This window comes from Saimiri boliviensis, chromosome 21, assembly GCF_048565385.1.
Source record: "Saimiri boliviensis isolate mSaiBol1 chromosome 21, mSaiBol1.pri, whole genome shotgun sequence".
Classification (NCBI taxonomy): Eukaryota; Metazoa; Chordata; class Mammalia; order Primates; family Cebidae; genus Saimiri; species Saimiri boliviensis.
In genome coordinates, this window is record NC_133469.1 from 13,500,369 (window position 1) to 13,516,506 (window position 16,138).

Below are 16,138 nucleotides of genomic sequence, written 5' to 3' on the forward strand. Positions count from 1 at the left end.
GGCACCTGGTGACAGAGTGAGACTCTGTCTCCAAAAAAAAAAAAAAAAAAAAAAAAAGAAGAAAGAAAAGAAGAAATAAATGGCTAGGCTGGGCATGATGGCTCACATCTGTAATCTCAGCACTTTTGGAGGCTGAGGCAGGTGGATCACGAGACCAGGAGTTAAAAGACCAGCCTGGCCAACATGGGGAAACCCCGTCTCTACTAAAAACACAAAAATATGTGGATGTGGTGGAGCACGTCTGTAATCCCAGCTACTCAGGAGGCTGAAGCAGGAGGTTGCAGTGAGCCGAGATCATGTCACTGCACTCCAGCCTGGGCAACAGAGCGAGACTCTGTCTTTAAAAAAAAACAAAAAAAGGCTGATCCTGACTCTTCCCTGGTTAAACTCACCCCTACTTCAGGGGCTCTCTCTGCCCACAGGATCAGAGCGCAGATCCCTATCTCGGTATCAGGCCCAGCAGGCTGGGCCCTGCTGACTTGCAAGCTTTCTCCTCTCCTCCGACCCTGACCCCCGCCTCTGGCTTTCCCTTGCTCACCAAGGGCACCGGGCCCTTTCTCCACACCCTTCCCTCCCCTGTGTGCCTGGGCAAGCTAAGTCATCTTTCCAGACTCAAGTCAGTCACTTCCTCTTGAAAGCCTTCTTGAACGCCCTCTCCCCTGAACTTATACAGATGTCTGCTCTCTAACACTTTATTGAACCCCTGACCTTGGGGGACACCTCTGTGTGTCTGTCTCCTTCATGAGATGTGAGTACCATGTCTTGATAGCCATGATAGGGTAACTTTTAATGTTTTGGCACCTGAGACTCAGTTTTCTCATCTATCAAATGGAGCTAAAAGCCACTTTACAATGCTGCTGTGAGTTAATAATGTAACTGGCCCACCAGAAGGGGTGGATAAAAGTTGTTTCCTGGGCAGGGTGCAGTGGCTCATGCCTGAAATTCCAGCATTTTGGGAAGTTGAGGCAGGTGGATCACCTGAGGTCAGAAGTTTGAGACCAGCCTGGCCAACACGGAGAAACCCCATATCTCTACTTAAAATACACAAATTTGCTAGGTGTGGTGTTGGGTGCCTGTAATCCCAGCTACTCCAGAGGCTGAGGCAGGAAAATGGCATGAACCCAGGTGTCAGAGGTTGCAGTGAGCTGAGATCTCACCATTGCACTCCAGCCTGGACAACGAGTGAAACTCCCTCTCAAAAAGAAAATACAGGCCGGGCGCGGTGGCTCAAGCCTGTAATCCCAGCACTTTGGGAGGCCGAGGCGGGTGGATCACGAGGTCAAGAGATTGAGACCATCCTGGTCAACATGGTGAAACCCCGTCTCTACTAAAAATACACAAAATTTAGCTGGGCATGGTGGCACGTGCCTGTAATCCCAGCTACTCAGGAGGCTGAGGCAGGAGAATTGCCTGAACCCAGGAGGCAGAGGTTGCGGTGAGCCGAGATCGTGCCATTGCACTCCAGCCTGGGTAACGAGCGAAACTCCGTCTCAAAAAAAAAAAAAAAAAAAAAAGAAAAGAAAATACAGGGCTAGGTACTGTGGCTCACGCCTGTAATCCCAGCACTTTGGGAGGCCAAGGCAGGTGGATCATGAGGTCCACCTGGGAGATGGAGGTTGCAGTGAGCCGAGATTGCACCACTGGACTCCAGCCTGGTGACAGAGACTCTGTCTTTAAAAAAAAAAAAAAAAAAGGCCGGGCGCGGTGGCTCAAGCCTGTAATCCCAGCACTTTGGGAGGCCGAGGCGGGTGGATCACGAGGTCAAGAGATCGAGACCATCCTGGTCAACATGGAGAAACCCCGTCTCTACTAAAAATACAAAAAAAGTTAGCTGGGCATGGTGGCACGTGCCTGTAATCCCAGCTACTCAGGAGGCTGAGGCAGGAGAATTGCCTGAACCCAGGAGGCGGAGGTTGCGGTGAGCCGAGATCGCGCCATTGCACTCCAGCCTGGGTAACAAGAGCGAAACTCCGTCTCAAAAAAAAAAAAAAAAAAAGAATTAATCAATCCTTCCGTGTTGGGCCCCGCCTAGGAGCTGCTGGAAGCTGGGGGATCCTGCCCCAGTGTGGCGATGGGAAATGACCTGGGATTCAACTGCTTCCACTGCTTTAGTGTCAGCTGAGACTGCCGGGCGGGCCCAGGACAAGAGACAGGCCCAGAGGCTCCTCAGTGAAAGGCACAGGGGGCACTGCTCCCCCACTGGCCTCAGGAGCCTGCTTTCAGAGCAGCAGGCGGGTTCTGGATTCTAGCAATGGACACACTGGTCCGTAACCCTGGTTAGGGGACCCAGCACCTTAACAGAAGCAGAACTGGACTTTATTGCAGCCACAGGGAAAACTGCAGGGGACAGAGCCATGTCCACCACCCCAGAAACCTGCCCTTGCACGTGGTATCAGGGGCAAACAAATCACAAGTGCACAAATCTCTGATGAGTTTCCCAAATTTGATGAGTGCCAGGTGGGGCGCACATTTGGGAAGTTGCCCCAACGTGGCTCTGAAGGCTCTTCCTGCGGGACGCTGCGCTCAGCTGCCCACTCCTTCTGGAATTCAAACCCCAGGCAGAGGTAGCTGGCCCTAGGCCAGAGGGCTCCTGGCTTCCCAACTTTGAGCTGTGCAGTCACCACCTTGGTGCAGGCTGGACGACAGGGACAGCAAGATGACAAAAGCCAGGTCCCCGCAGCCTAGGCTGGAGCACAGCTTGGTTCTCAGCCTCACTCCCCGCTGTGCTGTGCTCTGCCTGTCAGACGGCGACGCTGGGCCTTGCTGGTACGAGCGGCCCCTGGGGGCTTCTTGGAGTCCTGGGCCCTGCGGGGGTGTTTCCTCCTGACCTTTTTGCGGCTGTGTGCATGCAGTGCTGCTGTGAGAGAGGAGATCCTGGGGGAGGGTAGAAAGCCTCAGTTTACCTTGGGAACAGGGTGGCAGGTGGAGACTGCGTTGGGGGGTGACTGACAACCTGGCTCATGGAGGGGGAGTCAGGACAGGTCGCAAATGCTGGGACTCCTCAATTCATGCCAGAGTTGGCCTGCTGTACCTCCAGCGTGCCCGCCAGCCACTCAGCTCAGAGAGACAGGCCCTTCGCCCAGGCATGAAGGGCACCGGAAGTCAGACATTCTCAGGGGGTGGGTGGAACAGGACGGGGCAATGAAGAGAGGCTGATGATCAATGACAAGGCAAGGCAGAGTGCTGCTCCGGGCCCTCCACCTGCTGCCCACCACCCCTAAGGGCCAGGCCGCTACTGCCAGCCAGGAGGAGTGGGACCGGGGAGGCGCAGGCCGACACTCACCGCTGAGAGAGCAGGGGGTCTCTGGACTTCCTCGGCAAGGCTCTGGTGGGCATGGATGCCTCCTCCTCCTCGGACCTGTCCCCAGCCCCTCCCTAAAGAATCATAAGACATTGACTTAGATGGGGCAGTAGCTGGGGAGGCCTGGGCTGGGCACCTGAGGGGTGGCTCTCGCTGCTGCATCACAGGCCTGGGATGGGACTAGAGAAGGCCTCGGGCGGAAGATCACTCTGTCTGCCCTAAAGCAAGGATTACACAGGGGACGGCCATGCTTCAAAACCCTCTCCTGCCTCTAGAAGCTTCCAGTACATACTTAAACATTCAGGAATGAAAATCCTAGCTAAATGATAAGACTTGTCTTTGTATCAGATCTTGCAGAAGAATGAGCATAAAATGAAAGACCAGTGTGACATCAGTATGGTTTTCTTTTCTTTTCTTTTTTTTTTGGAGAGGGTCTTGCTCTGCCACCCGGGCTAGAATGCAGAGGTGCAATCTCAGCTCACTGCAATCTCCGCCTCCCAGGTTCAAGTGATTCTCCTGCCTCGCCTCCTGAGTAGTTGGGATTACAGCTACCTGCCACTGCACCCAGCTAATTTTTGTACTTTTAGTAGGACAGGGTTTCCCCATGTTGGCCAGGCTGGTCTCGAACTCCTGACCTCCAGTTGATCCCCCCACCTTGGCCTCCCAAAGTGCTGGGATTACAGGCATGAGGCACTGTGCCCGGCCCTGAGATCAGTATGAATGTGACAGGGGAGTGGCTCCAGGACTTAAGGACACAGAAACTCCCTGGAGGAAATGTGTTTTATATCATAACTGTGTACATACACGTCCATAAATTCTTAGGCAAACCCAGATACAACTCCAATGGAAACAGCCATCTTAGGAAACAATACTTACCATGATGCTTTCTGGTATTTTCAATTATGATATTCTTATTCTTTATGCTGGTTGCAATTTACTCATGATTCATAACCCACAGGTTGAAAACCCACTTAGTGCACACAGACGTGCCAGGGCTGCCAATGGCACAAAGAGAACGATCGCAACAAGCAGCTGCCTTTTGTGAAGCATTTACAACAGGGCTGGGCACTGTGCCAAGTGACTCCCACGGATTAACCACTTTGATTCTGACAGCAACCCCACAAGGCAGGCGCCGCCCCCAGCAAGCCCAGGTCACGAACAGAGAAATGAAGCAGGCAACCTGAAGGAACCTGCTCAGGCTCCTCAGCCGCTCAGCAGCCGGGCTGGCCTCTGCAGCGCCCCAGAAGCAGGGACTCACGGGTCCAAAGGGCAAGGGCACTGGCACTGGGATACCCATGACATGGACCAGCACTGAGCCACCCTCTGACAAGCCAGTCCGACCCACCTCAGGTGGGGTCAGCCCGAGCAGCTGAGCCCCGGAGAGGTCCAGGTCACTGATGGTGGTCACGGTGACTGTGTGGTTGGGGTGGTCGTACTGCACCGATTCCGTCTTTGCTGTCACCAGCCGGTCCAGCTCATCTGCCTCCTCTGTGGGGATGGACACAGCCCTGGCCTTAGCCAGGGGAACCAGTGACCAGGCTCCAGCCTCCCTTCCGCCCTGAAGTGTTAATGCCTCCCTCTACTCTGGACGTGGAGAGCATCCACAAGGTCCCTGGCGCTAGAGCCTGGCCTGCGGATGAATGTTGAGAATGATCCCATTTCCTTCCTGCTCTGGCTGGTTCCCACTTCAGACAGACCCTCTGTGACAGCTGCTGCTGTCCCTCTCTCCAGCTCTAGTCCTTTCAGTCTTCAGAAACCGGGCCCTCTGCTCAGGCTTGATTAACCGTGGGATTTACGTCTAACTCTCCTGGTCTCTGTTCCACTTGTACTGAGAGGTGCTAGGACCACCCTTGGCCCCAGAGAAGCCCCCAAAATCCCTAGGGCCAAGGAGGTCAGCTTCTTTGCATTCCACCCACCAAGGGAATATATAAACCGGGCCCATCAGCTGTTCTCCAGGTCAGACCAAGCATGCGACTTACCCAGTGCCTCTTCTCTCTCTGCCAACATCTTCAAGTATTCCTGGTGGCGCTGAAACCACACAGGCAGGTAACACAGTGAGTATGGCCTCTTAGCCCAACCTCAGGCTGGGGTATTAATCGCCCCCAGGGTGACTGAGACCATGATTCAGACTGCGAGATCAGAAGGAGACTCCACCTTCCATTACTCCCAGACCCAGGCCCACGGAGTCTCCACCTGAATAAACTGTCATGGGCCCTGCCCACACACATGCTGGCCCATGCTTACAGCTGCCTCTATTAGGGAAATCCAAGGCTGCAAGTACCCTAAGAATCAAAGACCTCCCTCCCACTTTCCCCCTGTGTACCTCCTCCCGAAGCTTCCTCTGCTCCTCTTTCAGCCGCTGCTTAATCTCCTCAATGGCTGCCTTCTTCCGCTCAACCTTCCGCTTGTGGAAGCCTGTCAGGTATTCCCTAAAGGAGGGAAGCCGGGAGAGACAGGAGAGTCGCAGGAGATACAAGAGAAGGGCTCGCTCTAGGAGAAAAATGGCTAATGCCACACTTGCTGTGTGCTGTGCCCCATTCCAAAAACTTACAAGTATTAGCTAATTTAACCCTTACAACAATGGCCAGACATGGTGGCTTACGCCTGTAATTCCAGCACTTTGGAAGGTCAAGGCGGGTGGATCACTTGAGGCCAGGAGTTTGAGACCAGCCTGGCCAACATGGTGAAACCCTGTGGCTACTAAAAACACAAAAATTGGCCAGGCACAGTGGCTCATGCCTGTATTCCCAGCACTTTGGGAAGCTGAGGGAGGTGGATCACTTGAGGTCAGGAGTTTATGACCAGCCTGACCAACATGGAGAAATCCCATCTCTACAAAAAATACAAAATTAGCTGAGTATGGTGGCACATGCCTGTAATCCCAGCTATTCGGGAGGCTGAGGCAGGAGAACTGCTTGAACCTAGGAGGTGGAGGTTGCGGTGAGCTGAGACTGCGCCACTGCACTCCAGCCTGGGCAACAAGAGCAAAACTCCATCTCAAAAAAAAAAAAAAAAAAAAAAAAAAAAAATTAGCAGGGTATGTTGGCGCATGTCTGTCGTCCCAGCTACTTGGGAGGCTGAAGCGGGAGAATCACCTAAACCTGGGAGGTGGAGGTTGCAGTGAGCGGAGATCGTGCCACTGCACTCCAGCCTAGATGACACAGCTAGACTCGTCTCAAAAACAAACAAACAAAAAAACCCTCACAACAACCTGTGCAGTGGGTAACAAGCTCCATTTTACAGATGGGAATGTTGAGGCACAGAGTCTAGGTTACTTGCCCAAGGTTAGAGAAAGGATACATTTAGGAAAACAAGGGAGATACTGCCTCTTTCCACTCAAATACTAAGGGCTCTCAAGTTCAGGGAACAGGACCAGGTGGGAGGGCACACGCAGTACATGGGATTACCCTTCCACACTCTCTAACAGGACTTTCAGGAGCACCCTGATCCAGACCTTCAGAACCCTGCACTAGACCAGCACCCGTGTCCCCAGGACACCTGACCCTGAACTCTCCTATAGGGCCTGCTGATGCTAGGAGTTCCCTGATGATGCCCAGCATTTCCCTCCCTCCATTCCTCGGTCTGATCTCAGCCCCTTCTCATCTTGCCAGTGCCAGCTGCTCTGTTCCCATTTTACCCCACAGTCCAGCACTGGGCTTTTCGCTGACCCGCTACCATGTGCCATTTATCTGTCTGGCCGGACGCTGAGGCTCAGAGGTTCAGCTTCCTGATACGGGACGTGGCACACCAAAGGAGCCCAATAAAAGTCTGGGGAGCGAATGAATGAACTTAAGCCACTCTCATTTTATTAGCTCATCATTCATCATCCACGGCTGAGCGCCTGCTGTGTGCCGGGCCGATGGACTGGACTGGGCTAGGGTGGTCGAAGCCACTGCTCTGATGCCCGAGCTTCCGGCTGTCTGGCGGAGCAGAGACCCTAGGCGAGGTGAGGAGGCCAAGAAGGGACAAGCGGGAGCAGGGACAAACTGGGAGGTGCAGAGGGGTTCTCTAGCCACGCCAGGGGGCGGGGCCGGAAGAGCCCTCGGCGAGAGCGTGCCCGGCCCGGACCTAACCTTGGCCGAGGCTCCAGGGGAGTCCGGTCCGGCTTTGCCACTCACCGCCTCTTCTCCTCGTCGAAGCTGAGAACTAGCCTGGGCCGCCGGTCGTCACCATCTCGCTTCTTCTTCTTGTTGCGGCCCATAGCGGTGAGGCCACCACCTTCCGTTCACCCGAGACACTTCCGGGTGTAGCGTACTCATCCTCCCGGGTGCACGCCTCAGCGTCGCTCCGCAGTTCCGCCCGCAGACCCCGCCTTTTAAAGGGATCTTCCAGCTCGTTTTCTTCCCTCTCCCCAAGCGTGACTCCGAGCTCCAGCCCCCTACCCAGATTCGCTTCAGTGAGAGCGAGGCCCCCCGGACCCCATTGCCTAGGACTGTGCCTGGCATACAGTATGCACTTAATATGGAGTTACTCGTGAATGACCAAAAATTCCTGTACCTACCCTACTTTGAATGTTTTTTCTTTGATTTGTTATTATTACTTTTGAGGTGGAGTCTCGCTCTCTCGCCCAAGCTGGAGTGTGCAGTGGCGCGATCTGGGCTCATTGCAATCTCTACCTCCCAGGTTCAAGCAATTCTCCCGCCTCAGCCTCCTGAGCAGCTGGGACTACAGGTGTGTGCCACTATACCCGGCTAATTGTTGTATTTTTAGTAGAGACAAGGTTTCACCACGTTGACCAGGCTGCTGGAACTCCTGACCGCAAATGAGCCTCCCATCTCGGCCTCCCAAAGTGCTTCCTCCACACCCGGTAGCCTCTCTTACCTGCCCCAGGATTTTTCTTTGCCCTGTTGTGGCCCCAGTCCTAGTGTATGTACTGTGTCAGCCCATGCACGGGGAGAATCAATGGGTGAACTGAGGACCAGGCGGGGCAGCCTAGGGAACATTTTCTCCAATATCCAGCAGAGGGCACCCCATCTGCAGCCAAGTTTCCAAAGCTATTTCTGGGTGGCCACCTGGGAGCCCCAGGAGCGCCTGGAGATGGGGTGTGGCTCAATGGATTTCTCAGCTTGTGTGTTCCGTCCTCTTTGGCCTCTCATAGAGGTACGCGCTCCCCACTCCGCCCAGGGCCCAGGGCACTCACTGAGATGGAAATCATCCACCCAAAATGGGTCCCATTTTATGGATGAGGAAACTGAGGCTGGGTGTGTAAGAGACCTACTCACAACTGGTGTCAGTTGCCCTAGAAAGTGAGATTTACTGGCCGGGTGCAGTGGCTCATGCTTGTAATCCCAGCACTTTGGGAGGCAGAGGCAGGTGGATCTGGCCAACATGGTGAAACCCAGTCTTATTTAAAAAAAAAAAAAATATATATATATATATATATATATATATATGTGTGTGTGTGTGTGTGTGTGTGTGTGTATAAATTAGGCCAGTGGGTGGTTTGTGCCTGTAATCCCAGCTACTCTGGAGACTGAGGCAGGAGCGCCTCCCTTGCTTGAACTCAAGAGGTGGAGGTGTTGTGGTGAGCTGAGATCACACCATTGCACTCCAGCCTGGGTGACAGAGCAAGACTGTCTCAAAGAAAAAAAAAAGGAAAGTGAGATTTGCCAAGCCTACCCGACCCACCATGCCTCAGGAGACTGTGCCTTGGGATTGTGGGGGAGCTCAATGATGTTCTGATTCTAAGCCTTCTGGAACAGAAACAGGGGCTGGCAATGGGGTGACAGGGTCATCACCCAAACCCATAATCCCATTTTTGGGGTGGGGCCATCTGCCCAGGGATGAGGGCCAGCAGATTCCAGCCTAGTCCCTTGGTTGCCTGTACACTCTAGCAAAGTGGGGTGCATGGCCTGAGCCCACAAAGCCAGGTTGCCTGGAGAAGCCTGCAGGCTCAGCTGGGCCTGGTACAGATCCAGGAGTCACTTCATCAATCAGAGCCCATTTCTTCCCCTTCCAGTTGGAGTAATAGCACCTCAAAAATGGTGCAAGGAGCTGGGTACAGTGACGTGCACCTGTGGTCCCAGCTACTCAGGGGGCTGAGGTAGGAGGACTGCCTGAGCCCAGGAGTTTGAGGCTGCAGTATGCCATGATCATGCTTGTGAACAACCACTGCACTCCAGCCTGGGCAACATAGCAAGATCCCATCTCAAAAAAAAAAAAAAAAAAAAAAAAGCCATGCACAAGGGCTGGGAAACCACTATCCACTAGCGTTTACCATATGCCAGGTATTGAAGCTGGCTTCTTTCATGTAGTAACTCATTTAGTTTTCACTTGATCTCAGCCAGAAGGCAGAGAATCAACTGGTCTTTGAAACAACTCTTTTTTTTTGTTTGTTTGTTTTTGAGACGGAGTTTCGCTCTTGTTACCCAGGCTGGAGTGCAATGGCGCGATCTCGGCTCACCACAACCTCCGCCTCCTGGGTTCAAGCAATTCTCCTGCCTCAGCCTCCTGAGTAGCTGGGATTACAGGTATGTGCCACCATGCCCAGCTAATGTTTTGTATTTTTAGTAGAGATGGGGTTTCACTATGTTGACCAGCATGGTCTCAATCTCTCGACCTCGGAATCCACCTGCCTCGGCCTCCCAAAGTGCTGGGATTACAGGCTTGAGCCACCGCGCCCAGCCCCTGGAACAACCCTTTGATAAGCTGTATGTGTTATCCCCCTTGTATAAAGGAATAAGCTGAGGCTCAGAGAGGTCAGTTAACATGCAGGTCCCACAGCTGGCAGCCCCTTGTTTTCTGACTCCAAATATCTTTCTAGCTCATGAAGGCAAATGAAGGGGGCCTCGTATTCTTCCCTCCACCTCCCTGCCTTCTGCCCCTGTCACCACACACACATTGTTCTGTCCTTGCCTCTTTCCCACTTGATGGCATTTATGCAACATCTTTGGAGTACCTGCTGTGTGCTAGGACCACTAGGCTGAAAGCAGTTCCAGGGCAGGGACTGATTTTTTTTTTTTTTTTTTTTTTTTTTTTTCTGAAATGGAGTTGCACTCCAGCCAAGCCTGGAAGGCAGTGGTGCAATCTCGGCTCACTGCAACCCCCACCTCCCGGGTTCAGGCGATTCTCCTGCCTCAGCCTCCTGATTAGCTGGGACTACAGGTGCCCGCCACCACGCCCAGCTAATGCTCATGTTTTTAGTAGAGACGGGGTTTCACCATGTTGGCCAGAATGATACTGATCTCTTGACCTCATGATCCGCCCACCTGGACCTCCCAAAGTGCTGTGATTACAGGCCTGAGCCACTGCGCTGGCCTGGGACTGATTTTCATTCAGTGGTCACTGGCCCTCCTACTCTGTGCCAAACTCTGTGCTTGGTCTGGGGTGGGGGATCCAGCAGAAGACATCGTTAGAACTGAGGAGGTACCTGTGGACAAAGCGAATGGAAGTGAAGGAAGGTGCCCCCCACCATGCGCACGCACGCATGCACATGTACACACACACACACACACACACACGAGGCTGGTTCACAGGGAGCAGAGGCCTTTATTGGGGGTCATGGGCTGGCTGGTTTCAGTCAAAGGCCACACACTTGATCTTGAAGTCACCGTCAGCTGCCATGTAGTTGATGGCCTCCAGGTTGAGGCGGTTGGGGAACTTGAATTCGTATCCATCTGGCAGCTTGATGGTCAGGTCTGCCTGGTCGAAGCTGATACACACCTGGGGGTGGGTGAGGGGAGTGAGCCCGACTTTTCCAGAACCCATTCCTCATGCGGCCCTGACACTTTGTGGCTGAGCCTGAGGAGGCGCATTTTTAATAATTTTTCTTTTTCTTTTTTTTTTTTTTTTTACTCTAATCTCATGACAGATTTTTTTATTTTTAGTTTTTGAGATGGAGGAGTCTGTCACTGAGGCTGGAGTGCAGTGGTACTATCTTGGCTCACTGCAACCTCCACCTCCCGGGTTCAAGTGATTCTCCCACCTTAGCCTCCCACGTAGCTGGGATTACAGGCATGCGCCATCACACCCAGCTAATTTTGTATTTTTAGTAGAGACAAGGTTTCTCCATGTTGGTCAGGCTGGTCTCAAACTCCAGACCTCAAGTGTGATCTGCCCACCTCGGCCTCCCAAAGTGCTGGGATTATAGGTGTTAGCCACCGCACATGGCCTTTTTTTTTTTTTTTTTTTTTTTTGAGACAGGGTCTCATTCTGTCACCCAGGCTGAAGTGCAGTGGCACAATCTCCATTTACCTGAGGCTCAAGTGATCCTCCCACCTCAGCCTCCTGAGTACCTGGGACTACAGGCCAGCACCATCATGCCCAGCTAATTTTTTATTTTTATTTTATTTTATTTTATTTTTGAGCCTGAGTTTCGCTCTTGTTACCCAGGCTGGAGTGCAATGGCGCGATCTTGGCTCACTGCAACCTCCGCCTCCTGGGTTCAGGCAATTCTCCTGCCTCAGCCTCCTGAGTAGCTGGGATTACAGGCACGCACCACCATGCCCAGCTAATTTTTTGTATTTTTAGTAGAGACGGGGTTTCACCATGTTGACCGGGATGGTCTCGATCTCTTGACCTTGTGATCCACCCGCCTCGGCCTCCCAAAGTGCTGGGATTACAGGCTTGCGCCACCGCGCCCGGCCTCAATTTTTGTATTTTTAATAGACACGGGGTTAGCCACCATGTTAACCAGGCTGGTCTCGAACTCCTGACCCCAAATGATCTGCCCGTCTCAGCCTCCCAGAGTGCTGGGATTCAGGCGTGAGCCACCGGGCCTGGCTCCTCCTTTGTTTTATTCTAACCAACCACTGAGGTTCAAAGAGGGGCTGACACTGGCCATCGCACAGGAAAGAGGAGGGGAAAGAGAGCATGTAGGGCCAAGGTCTCGAGTCACTAGCCCAGCCCCGCCCCAGCCCACCCAGCCCCTGTCCCTGGTCGGCAGCCCACCTCTGCGACACTCCCAGGCTGGAAGGGAAAGGTGGCCTCCCGCTGCTCGGCCCCCCAGGCACCGCCGTCCTTGCTGTTGCACACGATGGTGTTGGCGTCCCCGTGGGCGTTGAAGCGAGGGTTGAAGTGCAGGCACAAGTTGTTGCTGTCTTTGCCCAGGTTCAGCACGAAGCTGGAGGGTAACAGGCGGGCTTGAGGCCACCTCGGCCAACTCCAGCCCCACCCGCTGACTAGTCTGTCACTCAGTATCCCACGAATGCACCTTGCTGGAAGAACTCACGAACGGAGACAAGAAACCTGGGTTCTAGCTCTGGCCCTGCCACCTGCTTACTGTGTGAGCTTGAGCTAGTCCCTGCTCCTCTTCCCCAGTTTCCTCATCTGTACAACGGGGCTGCACAGGAAGGCTCCCCAGGGCTCCTGCTGTGCCGTGGGCCCAAGATTCTCATAGTCATTAGCACCCTACACTTTTTGGTCAAGGTCAGAGACTACCTCCAGATGGTGACCTCTGGGAGGGTAAGTGTCCTGTCTCCACATCTCTGTATTCCTGGTGCCCAGAACAAATGAGGCACATAGGAGATGCTTAGTAATTATGGGGCTAAGGAACAAATAACGATACATTTGTTGAGTGGTGATAATAGCAATCCCTGCCTCTGAGGGTTTGGCTGAAATGAAATTAGTGCAGAAGTGTGCGGCTCTTAACAGTATCAGCTCATCCTCAGCCTCCTCATTGCCACTGCTCTGTTCACTTCCTGCACACAGCCACCTTCCCCTTGACTGTCTTTCTTCCTTTTTTTCTTTTTCTGAGACGGAGTCTTGCTCTGTCGCTCAGACTGGAGTGCAGTGGCGTGATCTCAGCTCACTGCAACCTCCGCCTCCTGGGTTCAAGTGATTCTTCTGTCTCAGACTACCAAGTAGCTGGGACTACAGGCACTCGCCACCACGCCCGGCTAGTTTTTGTATTTTTAGTAGAGACAGGGTTTCATCATTTTGGCGACGCTGGTCTCGATCTGCTGACCTTGGGATCCACCCTCACTGGCCTCGCAAAGTGCTGGGATTACAGGCGTGAGCCACCGCACCGGCCAACCCCCGTTTTTCTAACAAATTGAGGCTAGGTGAGGTTGGATGACTGGTCCAAGGTCACATAACTGCTGAGAAAATAAGGTAGTCGGCTGAAGGAACGAGTGAAGGAAGGACCGAAGGACACAGCGAGTGAATGAATGAGCAGACGGAGGAAGGAGGGACGCAGAGGGAAGAAGCCTCACTCCTCTCCCCGCCCTCCCCAGCAGGTCCCGCCCAGCCCGTAAAGGGGTGGGGGCGGGGGAGCCAAGGTATTACGGATGACGAGGCCACAGCTGGTTTAGTTTAAGAGGCTACAGCAGGGAGGGAGCGGGGGAGGGGGCGGCATGGTGGGGGCGCCCAGACCCTGCGGGGGAAGTGAGTCACCCAGAAAACGCGGCATCCGCGGCCGGCCGTTAACCCACTCCCCGCCAGGGAGGAGACGTGGGCTTGGCCGGCCACCCCCTCCCGGCTGGACCAAGCCCCCCTCCCTGCCGCCCACCACCCCGCCTTCACCTCTCACCTCTTGGCGTCAGGGGCCACCTCGCCCCGCACTCGGAGGCACTCCCCAGGTTTGAGATTCAGGTTGCTGGCCTCGAGACCCTGCACAGACAAGCCCCCGCCCAGCCGGGTTAGAGGGCAAGGCCTCCACGGCCCCGCAGTAACTAGGGGTGGCTGGGGGTGGGAGTGGGGTTGTTCCCGCCCTGCATCCTCTGACCAAGCCAAGGGGCAGCCTGGGGACGGGATCCGGCTGTGATTTCTAGCCTCTGATGCTCTACGTGGTCCTGGGAAAGTCCCTATTCCCAACGGGGTCGGCCTGAATCTGTAACGTGAACCAGGTTCTAGAAGCCAGGCTCAAGGAGATTTTGCAGATTGCCTTGGGGATTTTGGACTCAGAGTGGCCTGGGAAGTGGGGTGCTCTGTCGCAGATGGAGAGGATCAGGCTGGGGAGGGGCCGACACTTGCCCACGGTCACACTGAATGGAGGGGGCTGCCCCTCTGCTGGAAAGGAAGTGGCCAGGGGCGACCCCACCATTCTCCTTCAAGCCCCTCTCTGCGAAGAGGCCCAGAGGCTAGAGAGGAGACCCTGAAGAACGGGCCGCGCTGCATTAGGGAGGATGGCCTGTGGGCTGGCTCAGGGTTAACGAGATTGAGCAAGCTGCTCGGCACTGCTGCTCCACGGCACCCCGAGAGGGTGGGCAAGAGTTAACTGGTGTGAGTGGTTCCTTCTGCCAGAAACTTGAACCCTTTCCCTGAGGCCCCAGTAAGAATCTCACCTCCTTGCCACTCCAACCTCCCAGCTCGGGGGTGGTGGTAGGGAATTTCCCCGCCCATCCCCCCACCAACCTGGACACACCACCCTCCACCCCCGACCTAGGAAGGCCCATCCTTGGCAGACTGTCTCGGGTCCTGGCGACTTTTCAGCGTTCTCTGGAGCAGAGAGTGACTCTCTGCCCTGGCCTGGTGCCTGGGACAGCTGCAAGGGGGAAGGGGTAGGAGGCTCTCTGGGGTGGAGGAGGGGGAAAGGGATAGTGGCCTCGGTGTCCCCCAGTTGGCCACACCCTTCTCACTCCCACTTCTCAGGGAGCTGCGTAATGTCAACCCTGGACGGAAATAATTGTGCTTTCAGACCCTGGAGGAATCCAGACAATTCTTTTTTTTTTTTTCTATTATTATTATTATTATTATTTATTTAAAGATGGGGTTTCACTATGAAGGCCAGGCTGGTCTTGAACTCCCTGACCTGAGGTGATCCACCCACGTAGGCCTCCCAAAGAGTTAGAATTACAGGCGTGAGCCACCGCGCCCGCCTATCCATACAATTCTTTACGCACAGAAGGCCTTGAGGGACCATGGCGCCCACCTCCATTTTACAGATGTGGCCACTGAGGTCCAGAAAAGAGAAGCCACTGGTTCCAGGACACACAGCTGGGACTCGAACCCAGCTCCCGATCTGCCCAACTCTCCTCCGGCCATGAGCCCCTGCCCTATCCCCTGGACCTTGGGGTGGGGTCCCAACACTCACACAAGCCATGATTGAGGGCAGAAGGATGTTCGCGGGACAGGCGCACCAGCTCTCTGAAGGCTCCACCCGAGAGAGATGGGTCCCGGGCGCTCCCACCCTTTTAACGGGACCTGACCTGGTGAGCTCCGCCCCCCTGGAAGTTCAGCCAATTGCAAGTCAGGACAGGGCTGGGGGCCACCGGGGGCGGAGTCTATGGAATTTTGAAGGCAGTTCTGGAGCAGAGGTGACCAATCAGAGTGGCGAACTCCCGCCCCCGCCGGAGTCCAAGCTCCACCTCCTATTCTCCTTCATCCTCTCCACCTCTCCCCCCCGACCAAAATTGTGCTGTGGCAGAGATTGGGGGGAGCCAGTGGAAAATAGTTTGATGATGAGCTAGGCCCACGAGTTGGCGGGAAGGGGCCTGTGGCCAGGAGGCTGGGCTCAGGGGGTGCCCAGAGATGATGGCTGAGGAGGTGCAGGGTCCTTCAGGGAATCAGAGCTGGGGGAGGCCAGGCCGCACCCAGGCAGGCCCAGGGCGTGACTCCTGCTGCGCGCGTGTCTGCAGAGGGCCACTGACTTAACCACAGGCCCCGGCCCCACCCGGACCTTCCCCGGAAGTAAGGACTGCGGCTCCTGCAGCGCTCGGCTGCAGGAGCTTTGCTAAGGCTAAAGAAAGGCTGGGCTGCGCGCCAAGCCTGAGGCTGCAGGGCTGGGCTCCCTTCAGGGGCCTGCAGGGGATAGTCAAAGCGCCCTGGCCTGACAGCTTCTGGCCTGAGTATCAAGCCTGGGAGATGGTCCAGGGTGGTCCAGGCCAGGAGGGGGTGGGGTCCTAGCTCTGTGCACCCTGTCCTCTATCTTTTTGATGTTTATTTATTTATATATGTCTT

General features: G+C 54.7%; 2 protein-coding genes across 2 annotated transcripts; both read right to left on the reverse strand.

Moving 5' to 3' along the window:
- Positions 1–2,294: 2,294 nt before the first annotated feature.
- Positions 2,295–7,586, reverse strand: NOL12 (nucleolar protein 12). The gene is made up of 6 exons (XM_003932880.4): positions 7,420–7,586; positions 5,625–5,730; positions 5,281–5,329; positions 4,647–4,789; positions 3,284–3,375; positions 2,295–2,874 (listed from the first exon to the last, which is right to left on the reverse strand). The coding sequence occupies exons 1-6, from the start codon at positions 7,500–7,502 to the stop codon at positions 2,712–2,714; spliced, it is 636 nt and encodes a 211-aa protein (XP_003932929.1). The 5' UTR covers positions 7,503–7,586; the 3' UTR covers positions 2,295–2,711.
- Positions 7,587–10,764: 3,178 nt separating this feature from the next.
- Positions 10,765–15,377, reverse strand: LGALS1 (galectin 1). Its single transcript, XM_039463034.2, has 4 exons — positions 15,273–15,377; positions 13,770–13,849; positions 12,191–12,362; positions 10,765–10,963 (listed from the first exon to the last, which is right to left on the reverse strand). Exons 1-4 carry the CDS (start codon positions 15,279–15,281, stop codon positions 10,817–10,819), a joined length of 408 nt encoding a protein of 135 aa, XP_039318968.1. The 5' UTR covers positions 15,282–15,377; the 3' UTR covers positions 10,765–10,816.
- Between the last annotated feature and the right edge of the window lie 761 nt (positions 15,378–16,138).

What these genes read in the sequence shown, in the direction of transcription:
- NOL12 (XM_003932880.4), bottom strand. Translation starts at nt 7,502, where the DNA reads ATGGGCCGCAACAAGAAGAAGAAGCGAGATGGTGACGACCGGCGGCCC. An exon ending in TTCGACGAGGAGAAGAGGCG is followed by an intron (nt 5,731 to 7,419) that starts GTGAGTGGCAAA and finishes TCCCTCCTTTAG; the next exon opens with GGAATACCTGACAGGCTTCC. An exon ending in GACCCCCTGCTCTCTCAGCG is followed by an intron (nt 2,875 to 3,283) that starts GTGAGTGTCGGC and finishes ACCCTCCCCCAG; the next exon opens with GATCTCCTCTCTCACAGCAG.
- LGALS1 (XM_039463034.2), bottom strand. An exon ending in GTGGCCCCTGACGCCAAGAG is followed by an intron (nt 12,363 to 13,769) that starts GTGAGAGGTGAA and finishes GTTACCCTCCAG; the next exon opens with CTTCGTGCTGAACCTGGGCA. An exon ending in AGCCTGGGAGTGTCGCAGAG is followed by an intron (nt 10,964 to 12,190) that starts GTGGGCTGCCGA and finishes ACCCACCCCCAG; the next exon opens with GTGTGTATCAGCTTCGACCA.